We start from the raw sequence: 18513 nt of genomic DNA, 5'->3' as shown, positions 1-18513 counted from the left end.
CTTTATGGAACACGGATAGGGCTCTTTGATGTTACGGCAAGAACGGCGCTTAGAAAAAAAGTAAGTAAGACACCCAAGGAAAATTAGGCTGCATCTTAATAGGAAAAGAGTGCGACAAGGAAAGCCTTCTAGTTTTATTTCAAAGGAACTCTCGCTTTTGTTGCAACCGGTTACAAATCCCAACCATCTGTTGTGGGTGTGCGGGATTAGAGGAGACGGATTGTTCTCTAATAATGTAGATTGTTTTTCTGCTGTTTGTGTGTAAATGGTAGGTGTGTTAAAAAAAAATGATGAAAACTTCTATTTGCTTTGCAGATATTAGTGATAAAGAGCGATATGTCAGGGAAAGCTGAACCGCACATGTATTTCTTTCATGTCGGAGTTCTATTCATTACTAGTGCAGCTTATAAAGTGGCTCTGTGATTTGTTTGAAAGGCAGTTATTAATACTAAAGTATGGGGATTTCAGTGATGCTTATTATTTTTTCTGCAGCCTTTTGGTAAGATTTATAAAAGGTTGCATTGGATTGAATAAGCATGGCTGTTTTCTGTTGGGCTGTGCCTGGAATTACAGCTCTGCTGCTTTTGTACCTGGTACGGAAACATAGCCTCTTGAATGAGACTGAACTGCAATACCAGATGTCACCTGTAGGCAAGAGCGGCATACTTGCCAGGTCTCTCTTCTATAAAAAGGGGAGATCTCCTAGGCTGCTGGAAGAACCGGCAAATCTCACAGGTGTGTCATATACCTATCTTCCCTTCTTGCACTTTCCTCCAGGCACCGCTGACGCCAAGCAATGGGAGTAGTTGTGTTCTGCACAGTGTCAGTCTAAAATGTTGCTGGTGTGCATGTCATATTGATATAAGGGTACAAGGACAGGTACATAGACCAGTTCCCAGCACCATGCAAGATAGGAATGCTATATGGGGGAGGTAGCAGGTACAAAACACTGATCAGCAACCACCCATACACCCATAACATAATGGAGGGGTGGCTGCTCAGTATTACATGTGCACACAAATAAAGCATATACAGGGTGCCATTACCACAAGTATGTGTAGTGCACCATGCAGGGTTACAGCACCATTGATTTGGACCATACTATTCGACAAGGCGGGCTGACCCACATTTTCAAAATGCACCATACAGAGTGCCGACACCCTGGGCTCCCCCACCATCTCAAAGCCCGACCGCTTCTGAACATGGTATGTTGTAAGTAGTGGCGGGTCAGACGTGCGTCTCTTTTTAGGAATGTGGGAAATGTATATAAAACAGTTTACTGGTAAAGATTACTCCTATAATAAGTGTAGATCATCCTAATAGGATTGTAATATTAATCCCACCCCTAGAGAGGTATCCTCCTGTCTGACACCGGGGTTTAATTATAATATACAGAACAGTCCGCAGGCTTATATATGCTTCATACTAAGGGATGACCATATTGCAGGGCCCAGCAATGACCTCCTGTGAATTTACAACTGATAACAGAGAGCATAAGAACACAAGAACCCAGTAGGTGCCACAAGAGAAGGAAATGGGCAGAGCAATCTTGAAGCAGAGATAGACTCAGAATATGAAGTGCCAAGATGGTCAACCAAGAATAGGTGCTGCAGCCTAGTGCGCTGGTCGACCAAAGTACAAATTAGCGCTGCAAAGTAGAGTAGAAGAAGTCTGGAGGACTTGAGACTATGGAGCAGCCTGTTGGTAGATGGTGAGTTATCTCTGATCCCATCCGTTGCAAATACATGATATTGGAGCTCTTATCGGTCTGCAACAGGGACCTCGGAAGGTGATATGAAGGTCTTTATTTTCATATCCCTAAGTAAACAGACAGCATGTTTTACTGTTGTACCAACAGCTTCCTCAGGCCTTTCACTATAGGAAGGTGTCAGCTGTAAAAAACAGCCAGCACCCACTATGTATGAAGCTCCTATACACTCACCTGCTATATCTGCCGTGAGATATATGACGCATGTCAGAAAGGGTTTAAAGGGGTATTTTTTAGAAATTCATGTTATATCTGTGGAAAATGTCATAAATGTCTGATGTCATAAATATCTGATATGAGGAACTCCCACCACACTGGCTGAACTGTACTCATAATTCCCATAGACTGTATAGAGATGAGCTCAATAGAGTTCATCTGACTGACATACAGGAGGACAGAGGCTAAGAAAAGTGTACTGATGTTTGGCCATATTTTGTGGGCACATTGTCATTGGCATTTTAGGGGCATTGTGGTTTGCGCTATATGGGGGCATTGTGTCCAGCATTGTTTGTGGGAGCATTGTGGCTGAGAGTATTTGTAGGTCATTGTGGTTGGCACCAGTGCCATGTAAAGAGGACCCACATAGCAAACATCTAAATGAGCCCCCACCAATTATAGTACCAGGTTTTGCCGCTCAAAACAAACTTACTTAGGACTTAGCTCTTCCCACGCCCTTTGGCACATCAGGCAAAAAAAAAAACCATAGTTGTACCATAGATCAATGGTATCAGTTTCTGCATCATTCCCTGAAAGGTCAAAATGCGCAAGTCCTAAGTGTACATTTCCAGGTGATCTGTTGCCTTCCCTGCACATGCTTCCCTTTTTTGGATACTACGAGATAGTGATTCTTACCAGCCTTGTCTTAGGGAGTCTTTGAATGTGTTCAGCGAAAACCGAGTAATGGTTCAATGAAGTGCGGTGTCCGTGTACCAGAGCGGTGGTATAATTCTTAATTCATGACCCAATCATACCTTAAGAAGACGATGAAGGCATCATTGTTGGAAAACACCAAGTTACCGGTTGATATGTTTGGTCACTTTCAATGTTTTAGATGTATACAGTGCAGTCAGGATCACAATAGTGTTCAGAAGCCATATCTTCGTTTGTAATTGGAGTGGGGCCATAGCCCATACAGGGCATAGACATTGGAAAGCTGCTCAGGCCTTCTCAATACGACATTGGACATCATGTTCGGCATTCCCATCATTGGTGATTGTACTACCTAAGCAGACAAACCATTTGACCTCTTACAACCGCTGTTGTTGGTTGACTTTGATTCAGGCATTTGTGGTATGGTGTATCCAACTAGCATAATCTGTGTCTTCTCTCAGTTAATCCGTAAACCAATCATCATCGCTTCTTGTTCCAGGACTGATGTTAAGGAGAAATGCTTCAAGAAGAGATATATCATCTCCAAAGTTCAAGTCAGTTAACCAATTGCTCATTTCATGACGTGGTTGAGCACTAGATATAAAAGGAATGGTGATAGGACACAGCATTGTCAGGCACTTGTGTCAATATTGAAGAAATCCGTAGCCTAGTGTTTTTACCCCTCCATTGCTCTTATTTTGACCTTTGGGGCAATTCCCCTACCACTTAATTGCTAAAAATGCAGTTATTCTGTAGAGAGGAGTCCTGCATAAGTTCCATCCACCTAACAGTAAAAAAAAAATAGGACCAACCAGAACTAGGCCAACACTGTTCAAGGACCGCATAGCAGTCACATGGTCTTCTTTCATAGTATGTACACCCTTAGTGGCTACCATTTAGAATACGTTATCGCTGCCACTGATTTTAAGGCCTTGTGGCTGGCACTGTTTTGAGGGTGGCACTCTCACCCACATTATTATGGGGATCACTTTATAGCATTGTTTATTGGGGTCCTACAACAGTGTTCTACACAGTCCTGCATAATACAAGTACAAATTGACATGAAGTCCTCACAGTTGTTCAGTGGTTCTCCGCTCTTAGAGGAGGTCCTGAGCTGAACCCTCATCTTGTTTATATGTCCCAGTAGAGAGTATGTAAAAGGGTTGTTCGAGTGAGAGAAACACTTAAAGACTATTAGGAGCCACCTCCTCGTTGTATCCGAGTAATGTGTATCATACGTATAAGTAAATAAACTACTAATATGAAATACCTAGAAAGCCAAAGGCAGATGGAAGCTCCGCATTATTCAATTATTGGTAGGGAGTTCTTGGTACACAATGTGTAATAACCAGAGGACAAGTCGGTTTAGAAATAATACTGGCACGTCAGTGTAAATAATTGAATGTTTTGTGGGCACAGCAGCGAGGTTTATGAGGAGTGGTTATATAAAACATGCCAAACACAGACACATTAAATAAACAGTGGAGAAGGAACATGGGAAAATGGAAAACAATGCAAAGATTAATGCCCGAGCTTTGGTGAGCTTATCATAAATGGAAGGAAAGTTTTGCTGTAATTTGGCAGCTGAACCTCACAATATGTTGGCAGGAAATAGATCTTTCCTTTCACTCTTTAATTCTTTACAGTCATTAGCGGGGCATTGGGAGCCTGACCGTTATATACTTAGATGAGCGGCTCCTTCATGCACGGACATACAGAAATGCATATTTTGGGGGGGGGGTTGTGTTCTGCACTCACGGTAAATCTAATTCTTTAGTGGTTACTTTTTGGAACGTAATAACATATGAAAGTAAACAAGTTGTCCCTAATAATCTGCTGCTTGGGTATCCTCTCTGGAGGCAATGCTTGGCTATGTTAGGCTCTAAGTTCAAAAGCTTTATGTACAGTGTAAAAAACAATATAGGAGATATTTGTTAACTCCCTGCGGACACGGCCATTTTTACTTTTTTTTTAAATTTGTCTTCTCCTCCCCACTTTTAAAAAATCATAACTTTTTAATTTTTCCGTTGATGTAGTGGTCTGAAGGATTTTTTTTTTTGCAGGACAAGTTGTATTTTTCAATGGTGCTATTTAATGTACCATATAATGTATTAAAAGAATTTTAAACATTTCTAAGTGGGGTTAAATAGAAACGGTATTGCGCCATTTGGGGGAGTGTCTAGCTTTTACAGCACTCATACTGCGGCAAAAATGATACAATGTTAATCTATGGGTCAGTATGATTACTATGTTATCACTTTTTTTTTTAAATGGGAAGATGGAACAAGTTGCATATTTCCCAGAGTAGCATGGATGGCCTTACAAGTCTCCTCCTGTCTTCTAGGTGCTGCCCCAAAGGAGAAATGATACCCTTCCTGATTAACACTATTTTTTCATCATGCGGGGTCCCCAAGCAGTTACACACAGATAGTCCTGGTTGTTTGCCTGCTAACGCTGCATTTGGACAAGGCGCAGTACCTAAAGATCTGAGTAGGTGCATAGTGGGAGCATACGCTAGAGTCAGAGCTGGCAGCATAGGTGTGAAAACGGGGTCTCATCTTTAGGGCAGGGCAGGCAGCAGACAAGTGCAAAATCCAAAATACAGAGCCAAAGTCAGCGAACACAGAAGTTAGAATAGCCAGAACTAGCATGAGTCAAATTCAGGAACACACAAACTGAGGCTTTGTCATAGTTTTGTCACATTGCTTAGAGGTTGTCTGCCTAATATAGGACAGGGACAGAATTGGAAGTAGACAGGTTAGGGAGAGCGCACTGGCCCTTTAAGAAAGAGGGCAGCTGTTACGACCAGCGTGTGTGGACCCACTGTACCAACTAACTGGTCTGACTTTTAGCTAAACCTAAGGGCGTTTTGCTGCCAGTACCTCTGTACTCACCCTTTGACACCTGTACAGGGATCTGAACTTTTGCTGCGAGGAACCGAGCAAGCCGGTACCTCCTGGAGTAGTCTCGGTGTAGTTGGCGGCTGACCCACAGGAGTCATGACGCTGGTGCAACGCACCATATGACAGGCCAAAGTCTGGATACGCTACACTGGCGGTGTTTAAGCGATATCCAGGTCACAGGTCCGAAAGTCAGGGTAGGCAGAGTTCAAACAAGTCCAGGTAACAATTCTAATGGTCAGGGCAGGCACAGTTTAAACAATATCCATATAACAGGTCCAAGGTTCGGTGCACAGGAATCAGAAAAAGAATAGCTATGCTGTGAGCAGGAACAAACAAACACCAACACTCAGGCAAAGAAGGAGGATCCCTAGCTCAGGTAAATACAGAGGTAATTGCTTATTACCCTGCAGATGGGCTGAGAGCACTGAGGAAACTTCTGCAGAGCTGGTGGAAAGTAAACAGCAGTTCATTAATACAGAGGGAGCAGGGCGACACCCACGTCTGCCAGGAATAGCAAGAGGGCGGCAGGCACGAGTTGCTGGCCTAACATCAGAAGTGTACATGAGCCTTATGGTCAGAGAGGAGGAAGGCAGTAGTAAACACAGCATGGTGAGCAGGCACCCTGTGACAGAACCCCCCTTCCTCCCTTTCTTTGTAGCCCCCCTCCTTCTTGCAGAATATAATTTTCTAATTAACTAGACAGCATCGATGTTCTCTTGGGGCTCTCATGATCTCTCCTCAGGTCCGTAGCCTTTTTAATCAACAAAAATAACAATTTGCCTCTTCTCTTCAAACATTTCCTGAACTTCATATTCCTCGTAAATGGTAACAGATGGTGAAGGAGAGACAGATGGCTTAGAACACCGGTTGAGGACTAATGGTTTTGGGAAAGATGCATGGAAGGAATTTGAAATTCTCCATGAAGACGGCAAACAGAATTTACAAGATTAAATTTTGTGTTAAAACTTTCAGGGGACTCAGGAAGCAGGGATCCGACTTGAACAAGTGCGCCTTAAGACCATGTTTCTTAAGGATGACCATGCAAGATCACCAGGAGGGCATTTTAGTAGGCTTCTCCATCTTGGAAAACCTATCTACTACCGTCCAAATTACTGTATTACCAGAGGAATTTGGATGATCAGTAATAAAGTCCATGGCAATGTGCAACCAGGGAGACTGTGGTGAAGTAATCCGTCTGGGCGCTGAAGTAATAGTTTATTCCTTGCATAGGTTTGGCAGGTAGCAACATATTCTTTCATGTTCTTTTCCACGGTGGGCCACCAGTAATGGTGAGAAACGAATTTGTGTCCTCTTGTAACGTAAATGAACTGTCACAAGCTAGAATACAAGTCTTTTGAGCTACAGGAACAAATGTTTTCACTGGAGGAATATCACATGGTAGGGGCAACTTTCTCAGGAACTATAATGAACTGTGGTTTGGGACTGTCATCAAATGCTTCATAAGACCTGGTCAATTCATCTGCTTTAGTGTTCTTCTCAACAGGAAAGAAATGTAACAGAAAGTTAAACCTGGCAAAGAACAGCGACCAGTAGGCTTGACTGGGATTCAGATGTTGTGCAGATTGGATATAAGTTACGTTTTTGTGGCCAGTGTAGATGTGAAAAGGATGAACAGATCTTTCAAGCAGATGCCTCCATTCCTCCAATGTGAACTTGAGTGCCAGTTATTTTCGATCACTAATCGGATAATTTCTCTCGGTGGTTAAGTGCAATTTGGAGAAAAAAAACGCAGGTGAAATTTTTTCCCTTGGAGTTTTTCTGGTACAAAAGGGCTCCTGTACCAGAGAGGAGACGTCAACTTCCAGGTAGAATGATTTTGTGGTGTCTGGATGGAGTAAGATGAGAGTATTGGCAAACATTTGCTTCAGTTTAATAAAAACTCCCTCAGTTTTAGGAGACCAATTCTTGGGGTTAGCACCCTTACGTGTCATAGCCGATTAGCGGAGCTGTCAAAGAAGAATGAGAGGTGAACTGCTGGTAATAGTTGGCAAATCCAAGGAAGTGTTGGATGGCCTTCAGGCACAGAGGCTTCAGCCAGTTTAAGACAGCAGACAGTTTTTCTGGGTCCATATTGAGTCCCTGGGCTGAGATCATGTATCCAAATAATGGCAAGCTAGTTTGTTCAAATAAGCATCTTTCTAGATTGGCATATAAGCAGTTCTGACATAAGCGCTGTAAGACAGGTTTCACATGCCTGCAATGAGATGTGAGGTCAGATTAAAATATCAATAAGTCATCAAAATATACAATGATGGAAGTATATGACAGTTCATGAAACACATCATTTACAAATTCTGGAAACACAGCTGGAGCATTAAACAAACTGAAAGGCATAACAAGGTATTCATATTGTCCATCTCTGGCGTTAAATGCTATTTTCCACTCATCTGCCTTCTGTATCCTGATAAGATTGTCGGCCTTGCAGAGATCTTATATTGTGAGGACAGTAGCACCTTGGAGTCTATCAGAGGTAACGGGTATTTGTTTTTTACTGTGACTGTATTAAGTCCTCTATAGTCAATACATGGCCGTAGGGAGCTGTCTTTCTTTTTGACTAGAAAGTACCCTGCAGAAGCTGGCAAGGAAGACTTCCAGATAAATCTCCTTTCAAGATTTTCTTTAATACAATCAGACATAGCTTGAGTCTCAGGCAGGAATAATGGATATACTCAACCTCTGCGAGGTGATGCGCCTGGCAGGAGGTTAATGTGACAGTAGTCTCTGCCTCTTTTTTTACTGAACACATTAGCATACATAGCATATTGTGGAAGTAGGCCTACAAGTTCTGGAGGAACTTGCGGTTTTAGGACTGGAGTGACAGAACATAGACAATGGGTGTGACAATGAGTACTCCAAAGAAATATTCGTCCAGCAAGCCAGTTGATGACTGGCGAATGCAGACATGGCCAAGGAAGTCCGAACAACACAGAGTTCTACCTGGGCAGAACGAGCAGCAGGGAAATCTCTCTGTGCAGAATTCTGATTTGCAGATCGAGAGGGATGATAACACACCTGAGAACATCAGACAGGAGGTCCCCATCCACAGAAATGACAGACAGGTTTTTTCAGGGGTAGCATGGGTATGGAGTATTTGACTACCAGAACCTGACAAATGAAATTCCCAGCTGAGCCAGAATGCCTACATAGAGAAGAGCGTGTCACCACAGTTCAGAGATGCAGGAAGTAGAAATTTTGGAGAGGGCTCAGTGTCACTTAAGGCAGCCTCTACTACTGGTCCTAGGAGGGAAGATTCCCGGCTTCACTGGGAAGATCTCAGAAAGTGTCCATTGCCACCACAGTATTAAAATAAATTTTGCGTTCACCTTTTTGGGTGTTCCTCAGACGAAAGCTTGTTTCTCTCTACTTCCATAGGTTCTTTAACGGAAAGACTAGTTGGAGGCTGACGCGACCTAAAGAAACTAGAAGCCAGACAGATTTCTGTCTTTCACCGGTAACTTCACAGGAACGCTTTCTAAAACTTAAATCAATTCTAGAGGCCAGGGAGATAAGGACCTCCAAAGATAAAGGCAGATCTCTGCCAGCCAGCTCATCTTTAATTCTACCAGAGAGCCCCTCATAAAATGTTGACCGAAGTACCTGGTCATTTCATTTCAAGTATGCAACCATTGTGTGAAACTGGATGATATACCGGCCAACTATGCTAGACTCTTGGCACAGCTGTAGAAGTGCAGAGATGTCAGAAGAGACTCTGCCTGGTTCCTCAGACACTGTACAGAATTTTGACAGGAAGGTCTGAGGATCACTAGTCATAGGAATCTTGCGCTCCCACATTGGAGTCACCCAGCCTAGGACTTTTCCAGACAACAGAGAGATAAAAAACATTATCTAAGGGCTTGTACCCACTGGTGATAGACTTTCCTGCGATGCGACAGTGAGTGAAAATGCATGATTATGAAACCGATGATTTTCAATAGTTTCATTCTCATTTGCAATATCTTCACTCAAGGCTAGCAGCACTAAGAAAAATCTTCGCTATCGCCCATTGTTTTCAATGGGGCCTGGCAGCAGCAACGTCGGCCCCATTGAAAACATAGGGAGTACATCACGCTCCCCTGCCAGAGTTGTCACAGTTGTGGCAGAGGTCTGCTATGCTATCCCATTGCTTTAGAGGGACGGCGCTGCTGCCACCCCATTGAAAGCAATAGTATGAAGGCATCCCCTGCAGTGATCATTTTCGCGGGGAAGGGGGCGGAGAGTGAGGGCTTGAAATATAAGCCCTAACCTAAAAATTATCCCTAGCTGTAAAAAAAATAAAAATAACTCAACTAGAAGAGCAGTCCGGCTCTTCACTCCGTCCCCATCAGTCTTCATCTGTCTTCTGGTGGCCGGGTATTTAAAAACACCACCTCCAGAAAGCGCTGCCTCTAATTTGCTAAGCACTGTGACCAATCAGAGGCAGTGCTCAGACGTCATTAAATGACAGCTAAGCGTTGTCTGCGATTGGTCACAACGCTCAGCCAATCAGAGGCAACGCTTTCTGGAGGCAGGAATTTTTCAATCCCCAGTCACCAGAAGACAGATGAAGACTGACGGGAACAGAGAGAAGAGCTGGAGTTAATTTTTTTTACAGCTAGGGATGTACTACTTATGTTTTCAATGGGACCTACACTGCTGCCACGGCCCCATTGAATGCAATAGGTGATAGCGCAAATTTTTCTTAGCACTGCGAGGCTGGAATGAAGACAACGCAAATGGGAATGAAACCATTGAAAATCATTAGTTTCATAATCATGCGTTTTCACTCACTCTCGCATCACATGAAAGCCTATCGCCAGTGGGTATGAGCCCTAAATCTGGTCAGTAGAAAACTGCAGGTTGCAGTTTAAATGTATCTGACACTGATTTAAAAAAAACCTCTGCAGGATTTGGGGTCTCCATCAAAGCGTGACAGCAATGGTAGAAGATACAGAAGGCATAGAGCGAGCAGCTAACTGAATGGATAATTGATTAGTCAGCTGTGTAACCACTTGTGTAGCAGCTTGAGAAACTACTTGGATAGCTGCTTGTGCAGACTGTGCATTTGCCAGACAGATTGTAGGATCCTTAAAACTTGGTCCTGGAATGCGCATTTTTGTGCAGCTTAGTCCAGCATGGTGGTTGTAGCACCAGCGGGGTCCATAGCCTAAGCAAACTGTCAGGCAGACTAGTTTGGCTGTGGCCAGAAGTGGCAGCAACTGGGGAACCTGCACTTGGCCAAGGCGCAGTACCTATAGGTTAGAACAGCTGTGTAATGGAGAGACAGTCAGAGCTGGCAGCACAGGGGTGTAAATGAGGTCCAGGCTTTAGATTAGGGCAGGCAGCAGACAAAAGCAAAGTCCGGAATAGAGAGCCAAGATCAGGGAGCACAGAAGGCAGAAGTAGCAGAGGTCAAAACCAGGAACACACAAATTGGTGCTTTGTTACAATGGTAGGAGACTAATTGCCTAGGCATCCACCCTAGAGTGTGTGTGCCTAATACAAGAGGTACAGGGACAGGATTGGAGTGGGACAGGTCAGGGAGCATGCACTGTCCCTTTAAGAAAGAGGGCAGGAGTGCACACGAACTTTACGGGTAGAGAGCAGGGAGTCTGCAGTGGACACAGCATGAATCTAATTCTCTCACTTTCCGGTGACATAGGAACTTGAAATTTGGCACGAGCATTGATTATGTCATAAATAGGAAAAGTTAATGGGTCTCAACTCGATTATTAAATTCTAAGTGTAAAATAATTAGCGTCCAAATTTTATGTACGGAATCTAATTCTCTCACTTCCTGATGTCATTTTATATAAAGGAAATGTCGCATGGTTACCTCCACGTGGTGTTTCCTGGGTAACGCAAAGAACCATGCAAAATGGTGAACATATTTTTTTCCTCGGTATCTCTAAAGTAATGACGACTTCATAAGATTTTCCGTGTGAACATCAGATAATCACCAGTACCAAATTAACTCGGGCGAAGCCGGGTATATCAGCTAGTACCTTATATTTTGAGGTCATTGTCTGTTTACTCCCAAGACCGTTTAGATCTTTTCTCCAACTTTCCCAACTGGAATCCTTGATTGTGACAAACCTGCAGCCTTAGGGCTTATTCCCACAAGTGCATATTGGCCAGCGGTTTCACGGCCGGCCAATATACATTTCCATCTAAGCAATCCCCCCTTCCCTCCCACTCACCGTCTCTCTGCGTCTCTCCTCCACTTCTGCATTTGCAAAGGGAGGGTGCGGAGCTAAGATCCGCTCTGTCCTGCCCACTCCCACTGCTGCCCATGGACAAAAGGCGGTGAGGGGGCGGGAGCGTAGCTCCGCCCCATTCCTCCCACTCCCCTTACAAACCGCTCAGAGGGGAGGAGAGAAGCAGAAAGCCGGTGAGTGGGAGGGACAGTGTATATCAGCCAGGCATGAAAACCTGGCCAATATACGCACGTCTGAATTAGCCCTTAGTGGGGCAAATAATTACACTGTGCAACACAATTTTTGTAACCAATAAGCAGATAGGCGGCTCATAGTAACTTTAGTGCGCTGAATTCAAATATGATACCCGTTTTTTTCTGCCAAGGAAGGTTTTCCAATTATGGGGAATAATGTAATCCAATTGCCGTTGTATTGTATTTTTTGGAAATATGCCTATACAATTAATCCAGTAGGCTCGCCATTAACCTGCTTAATAAAAAGAATAACAAAAGTCATTGCGCAACTAATTCACAATCACTGTTATATACCATGTGCTGCCTGAACACTATAAGGGTAGGTTTATGGAACATATAGGATATGTTTCCACGTGGCGTAAACACTGCGGATCATCCACCAGTAACTTGTAATTAATGAACTGTGTTTTTACAGGTCATTGGTTAGACCAAATGAAAGAATCAAAATCCTAAAACAAAAATACATGTTTGGCATTGCTGCATGCATAGGAGTCAGATCTATCAAAGTAATGCATTATTTACTGCACACAGTGAACGTCGTCCGAAAAAAAAGTAAGAACACCAGAAATGCGCATTTTTGGTCATTCCCTTCTCCTAGAAATAATGCAATAAAAAGTGATCAAAAAGGTGTATGAATTCCAAAATGGTAATTGTAACGCAAACTACTGGATGTTCCACATGAAATGAGCCCTTGCACAACTATGTGGACAGGAAACTAAAAAGGTTATTGCGTGCAGAAGATGGCGGCAGAAAATAATAAAAATAAAAAACAAAAGTAGTGCAGCACAAAAAAAAACGACATAAGTTTGGTATTGTAGTAATCATACTGACCCATAGAATAAAGTTATCATGTCATTTGTGTTGCAGTTTGCGCGCTGTAGAAACAAGACGCACCGAAAGATGGCGGAATTTAGGTTTTTTTTTTCATTTTACTCCACTTAGAACTTTTAAAAAGTTTTTCAGTACATTATATGGTACAGTAAATGGCAACATTGAAAAATACAACTCGTCCCGCAAAAAACAAGCCCTCATACAGCGATGTCGATGGAAAAAAAAAGGAGTTACGATTGTTTAAAACAAAAAAATGCCTGGTTAATAAGGGGTTAAATAACTTGAAAATGAGACATGCTAGGTATTATTTAGTCTTACTAGTGTAATCAGCAGGTTTTAATTTTACAGAAACATATCAATTACTTTCACTTACGAAAATGTTTTAAAAATCTGTTGCACAGTGTTATTGATTGTTGGACCTCCAACCAGCCAATTAGACTGCGAGTAGTTTGCTCATGAATACTGGTTTATCCCATTGCTATCTACTCAATACATAGAAGAGAACTTTCCAATACCTCAGTATTTCATACGTACTTCTACAAATTTCCTGGGACTATAAAAAATGTATACTATACCGGACAGCTACCTCACACCACCCTTAGGAAATAGCCTTAACTAAAACTTGACACAATGTAGCAGTTTCTATTATATACAAAGGACCCAGCAGAATATAAATCATTCCCTCTTCTTGACCTCATTCTTTCCCTGGCTGAGGTCTGTAAATCACGTCACAAAGCTAAAATTTAGTTTCTGTAGTGGGTTTCAGTTAAAAAGCATGCAACACTTCAGTCATGAATCTTGTAAATGTGACTTATGACTATCACCAGATGTGGAATATTTTCCAGTGCCAGACAGTCTAACCCTCCAGAGACTGTAATTATTGTATCCCATGTGCTCACTGTCAACACGCTGCAGTAGGCTGTACTTGGTATCTAAATGTGGGAGCCATTTTTGACTGACTTGAAGGCTATAGTATGGTGAAGAATGTCCGCTCTCTATATCTCTGAGACTGTCTGAAGATGACATGCTTCTCGTTATGACAACTATGAAGGCCAATATGTTTTGCATCATCTCTAGGAAACACATGGTTGCTTATTACAATCAATTCAGTTGGCTTCTCCAACTTGCTGGGTTATGGGGGTCCTAAAGCTGGAGAATAGAGATGTTGGTTATCCTGTTGGGAAATGAGTACAAAATGTATTCCTTCCTTCAAACAAACACAAAGACATCTTCTACCTATTAATAACAAATGGAAATTTTTATGTTGCCCCCATGTGTAAAGTCAATTTTATTCAAATGTCATGGGGTATCTTGGTCTCCTAAGAGTGTACAGATGCCTAATGATAACCACTTGTGAGCCCACTGTGTTTGTTGGTCAGATATACACAGATCCTAAATGACAGTAGATATGCATAGAGTTAAAAGCAGGACCGCGTTCTGACAACAAAATTCAGTATCCAGAGATAGCAGGCAAAAAAAAGGGAGGGCCTCACCTGGTGTAACATTTCGTCCAATTTTTTTGGACGCCCAGCGGTCTTTGGATCTCGGCCCTAGCTGATCCTAGGAGCCACGCACCAGAACAGGACGCATTCACATGCCACATGACAGGGACTGAACAACAGGACACACAGAACCAGAATACACAGCCAAAATGCAACCACTAGTAACAGATAGGAAGCTGAATATAAATACCAGGTATTAGTTGGCTTTTTGTACAAGACGTGGAAGCTAGCAGGCCACTTCACGGCTCCTGGTTATACTGCTAGTCCCTACACTAACCAGGAGTCCAGCAGATCGGACACAGTTCACACAGCAAGCTGCAACCGGACAGGACACAGATCGCAGGTCATACAGCAAGCAACACAAAACTGACAGAATATAAACGTACAAACGGACATGAACCAGCAAGACACAGATCACACAGCAAGCTTGCAACAGACAAGGATTCATGACTGCTTACCCTTAACACTAGACACAGACTGACCAGGAGCTGGGTATATATGTGAGCACAGACCAAGGAGATTGGCTAGCAGGAAGTACCATACCCAGCCAGCTCAATCAATTAACCCTCGACCTCCTGTGGAGCTGTGCTGCTGACAAAGTCTGAACTACAGATCCCAGCAGCACACGTAACACCAGCCTTGCTGGTTTTACCTTGCAGTTATTCTGTGTCCTCTTGCTCATCATTTATTTTGTTTGACCACATTGTTGTTTGCGGCCCAATTCTACCTTATCTGGATCGCTAACCGTGGCCTTGATTAGTTTGACCTTGTTTAGTATCTTATGCCTATAATGTGTTTCGGCTATGGCACCTCTCAGTTCTGACCCAGGCTTGTATTTTACTACATTTTTGTTGTATACTTTGGTGTTGCTGTGGACCCAAAAATCAAGACCCACCTAGATACAGTAATTCCACCAACAGTAGCCCAGGGAATCGACTTCTGTACAGCCACCATATACTGAAGTCTGAATATATTCGCCTCTTATACCTTCTGAAGCCTGTATCCTCTAGAGCTTACAATTCATAGAACCCAAGTAGCAATGAGACATTGGTTAGCGGCATTTGTTTTGTAGACTACACCAAACACACGGGACAGAAGTATAAAATAATGATCTATGATGAAATCAATTATTAAATTTTGTTTTGCTCGAAAATGAATTTTTATTACAGACTTCCCTTCAGCTTTGTCATTTTGTATTGCCTCTTCACAAAAACTCGACTTTTATGCAGGTCTCTATGAACACACCAGAGTCTAGACATTGCCCAATGTATTATTTATAAACATGACTGAACTTGACTACTGAAATAAAGTTTGGTGAATTTCTGAGAATCCACATCTTAATGTCTAGAACGTTTGCTGGTGTCTTATATGAAATCTTATATGCCCTTTTAGATGTTGCTAAGAAGATAACAATCTTAGGAGAAGACGTAATTGAAGTTGTTCAAGGGTCTCCTGCCACGTTCCATGTAGAGTTGAGGAAAGAAGATGGTGAAAGAGCTGAAAGTAAGGAATATGGTTAAAATAATAATAGCACAAGCCAGACTTGATCTAAGATTGTGTTCACACACTGCAAGATGTGCACTGAGATTCCACTACAAATTACAGTACAATGTTAGTGAATGGGGTATTGACAAACTATATTCGCATAGTGGATTCTAGTTGGGTCGCCTTCACACGTGGTGTATTCACTGCCGGTTTTCCATAGCAGAAAATCATAGCTTATCTCATTCACTGCAATACAGCTAGTGAAATGTACAGCTCAATCCGCCCCAAAATCCACAATGAAGTCATGTGCCGATTTCATTGCGGATTTTGGTGTGGATTTAGGCATTTTTCACACGGGCTACAAAAATCGCACAATTTTGTAGTGATGCAACATCGCTACAAAACGCATGTATGTGAAGCTCATGGTTTCCAATGGGTTTTTTCAGGCTACAAAACATCTCTCAAGCCTTAGATGTGGATTTGCTTACAGAAAATGATTGCAATGTGTGCACACACCCAAAAACTCACCTGTTGTAAATGAGCAGATATGACAAATATTGCATACAACCTTAAGGGCGGTTTCTGATGGTCTTATGTGTAACTAGTAGAGATGAGCGAGCGTACTCGAAAAAGCACTACTTGCTCGAGTAATGTGCTTTATCCGAGTATCGCTGTGCTCGGGTCTGAAGATTCGGGTGCCGCTGCGGCTGACAGGTGAGTCGCAGCGGGGAGCAGGGGAGAGCGGGCGGGAGAGAGGGAGAGAAAGATCTCCCCTCCGTTCCTCCCCGCTCTCCCCTGCAGCTCCCCGCTCCGTGCCGGCACCCGAATCTTCAGACCCGAGCACAGCGATACTCGGATAAAGCAAATTACTCGAGCGAGTAGTGCTTTTCCGAGTACGCTCATCTCTAGTAACTACGCTTGCCAGTACAGAATTAAGTTGCGCATGAACTAATTTTTTTCCCCCTCGCTGGTAGTTCAGACTCAGTGCCAGAACGCAAGCGTTTAAAAATAATAGCGGGAAGATAGATGCTGCCCTATCTTTCCTGCACATAGTTAATACTTCATGTGGGAAAGATAGAGCAAGTCCTATCTTTCCTCGTCCATACATTTAACGGGGGAGAATCCCGATTGTGAAAACAAAACCACTGAACTCCATTGACATCAGTGTTTTCATTTTGTGCCATTATCACAGCCGCATAACGGGAGAAAAATATGTTCATGTATTTAAGCCCTAAGGCTTGGTTCACACTGAGCAGATTCCAGGCGGAAATATTGCGGTTTGGCCGCAGCGACAAACCGCGAGATGTCCACTGGGAATCCACTGCTTCAAAACCCACAGCACTTAGCTGCGGGTTTTAAAGCGGCCTGGCCGTTCGCTTTTTCCGTTGCGGCCAGTGCTCCCATAGAGAAGAGCGCGGCCGCAGTGGAAGAAAAAAAAAATAACATGCTGCAGTCGGTGAATCCGCGCCACCTCGCCAGCTTCTGCCAGCTTTGCCGTGGCGGATTTGCTGTCCCGTGTGGACGAGATTTCTCTGAAATTTCGTCCACATGGCTGGCTAATCCTGGGATTGCCGCGGCAAATCTGCCCAGTGTGAGATCAGCCTAAGGGTGAATACCCACTTGCATTTTCTTGCGCTTTTTTTCACGTGATATCGCTGCGGATTTTTTACATGATTGTCAATGGGACTTTCTAATGTTAAAAACGCATCGCAAGTTGGTGCTTTGCAATTTTGGTGCGATGCGTTTTTTAACATTAGAAAGTCCCATTGACAATCATGTTTTAAAATCGCAGCGATATCACGTGAAAAAAAAATGTGCAAGAAAAACGCAAGTGGGTGTTCACCCTAAGAGCCCATTCATACTTGCGTATTTTCTGCCTATATTCAATGCATATTTGTTACTGAATGAATACAGATCCATTCAATTAAATTGATGCATTTTTTACGCAGCATTTCCTATTTTGATCCATATAATGGACCAAAATCGCCCAAGAAAGTCTAAGTCTATGGGAGTGTAAAAAAAATGCAGTGAAAACAGATGCAATATGGATGTAAAAGGTGCACATATGCACCAAAAACACACATACACATGCAGGGAAAACAGTGCGTTTTCACAGACCAAAATGGCATGCACCAGTGTGAATGAGGCCTAAAAGGTCATATTTAATGCTTAAGGCGACCTGATCTATGCTGATGATGATGTCCAACAGACTGAAAGAGACCTGTCAACAAATATAACGCCTTTGCTTATCTCTCAGGGCCAGATTTACCCAAAGGCAACGTAGGCTTGTGCCTATAGACAGCCCTAAGGGGAATTGTACATGTCAGTGCTGCAGTATATGGCCACTTATGTCATAATCATTGACAAGTACTAAATGTGTCCCGCCACAAATAAACTTTTTTTACATGATGGATATTTTGGGTGTTGGGATAAATTAGACGCGGTACACTTAGAGGTCGGAGGCAAATTAAAACTGTATAAATGAGTATAATATTATAAGATTTCACAAGTACATATAGCAGTTAATTACTTGTTACTTTGTGTATGCAAATTAGCTTTAGCTACAGTTACAGTCTGCAAAGAAATTACATGAGCCTTTCTTTTTGAGATTATCTGTCCTAATTTATATCATTTAGCTAATTAAAGTATCACATGCGCCAGTTTGTCTCCTGGAAATCATTAGGATACATTTCTTTTTTTGATGAT

General features: G+C 42.7%; 1 protein-coding gene across 2 annotated transcripts in view; it reads left to right on the top strand.

The window, feature by feature from the left end:
- MORN1 (MORN repeat containing 1) overlaps window positions 1-18513 on the top strand; it is a 370129-nt gene that overhangs the window by 86945 nt on the left and 264671 nt on the right. For both annotated transcript variants that reach the window (XM_066606845.1, XM_066606844.1), the window contains one exon: window positions 15715-15825. In XM_066606845.1, the coding sequence (XP_066462942.1) occupies window positions 15715-15825 (111 nt within the window). The remainder of the gene's footprint in view (window positions 1-15714; window positions 15826-18513) is intronic.

Source organism: Eleutherodactylus coqui, chromosome 6, assembly GCF_035609145.1.
Source record: "Eleutherodactylus coqui strain aEleCoq1 chromosome 6, aEleCoq1.hap1, whole genome shotgun sequence".
In the NCBI taxonomy this organism is placed as follows: domain Eukaryota; kingdom Metazoa; phylum Chordata; class Amphibia; order Anura; family Eleutherodactylidae; genus Eleutherodactylus; species Eleutherodactylus coqui.
This window is presented reverse-complemented; position numbering and strand designations above follow the sequence as displayed.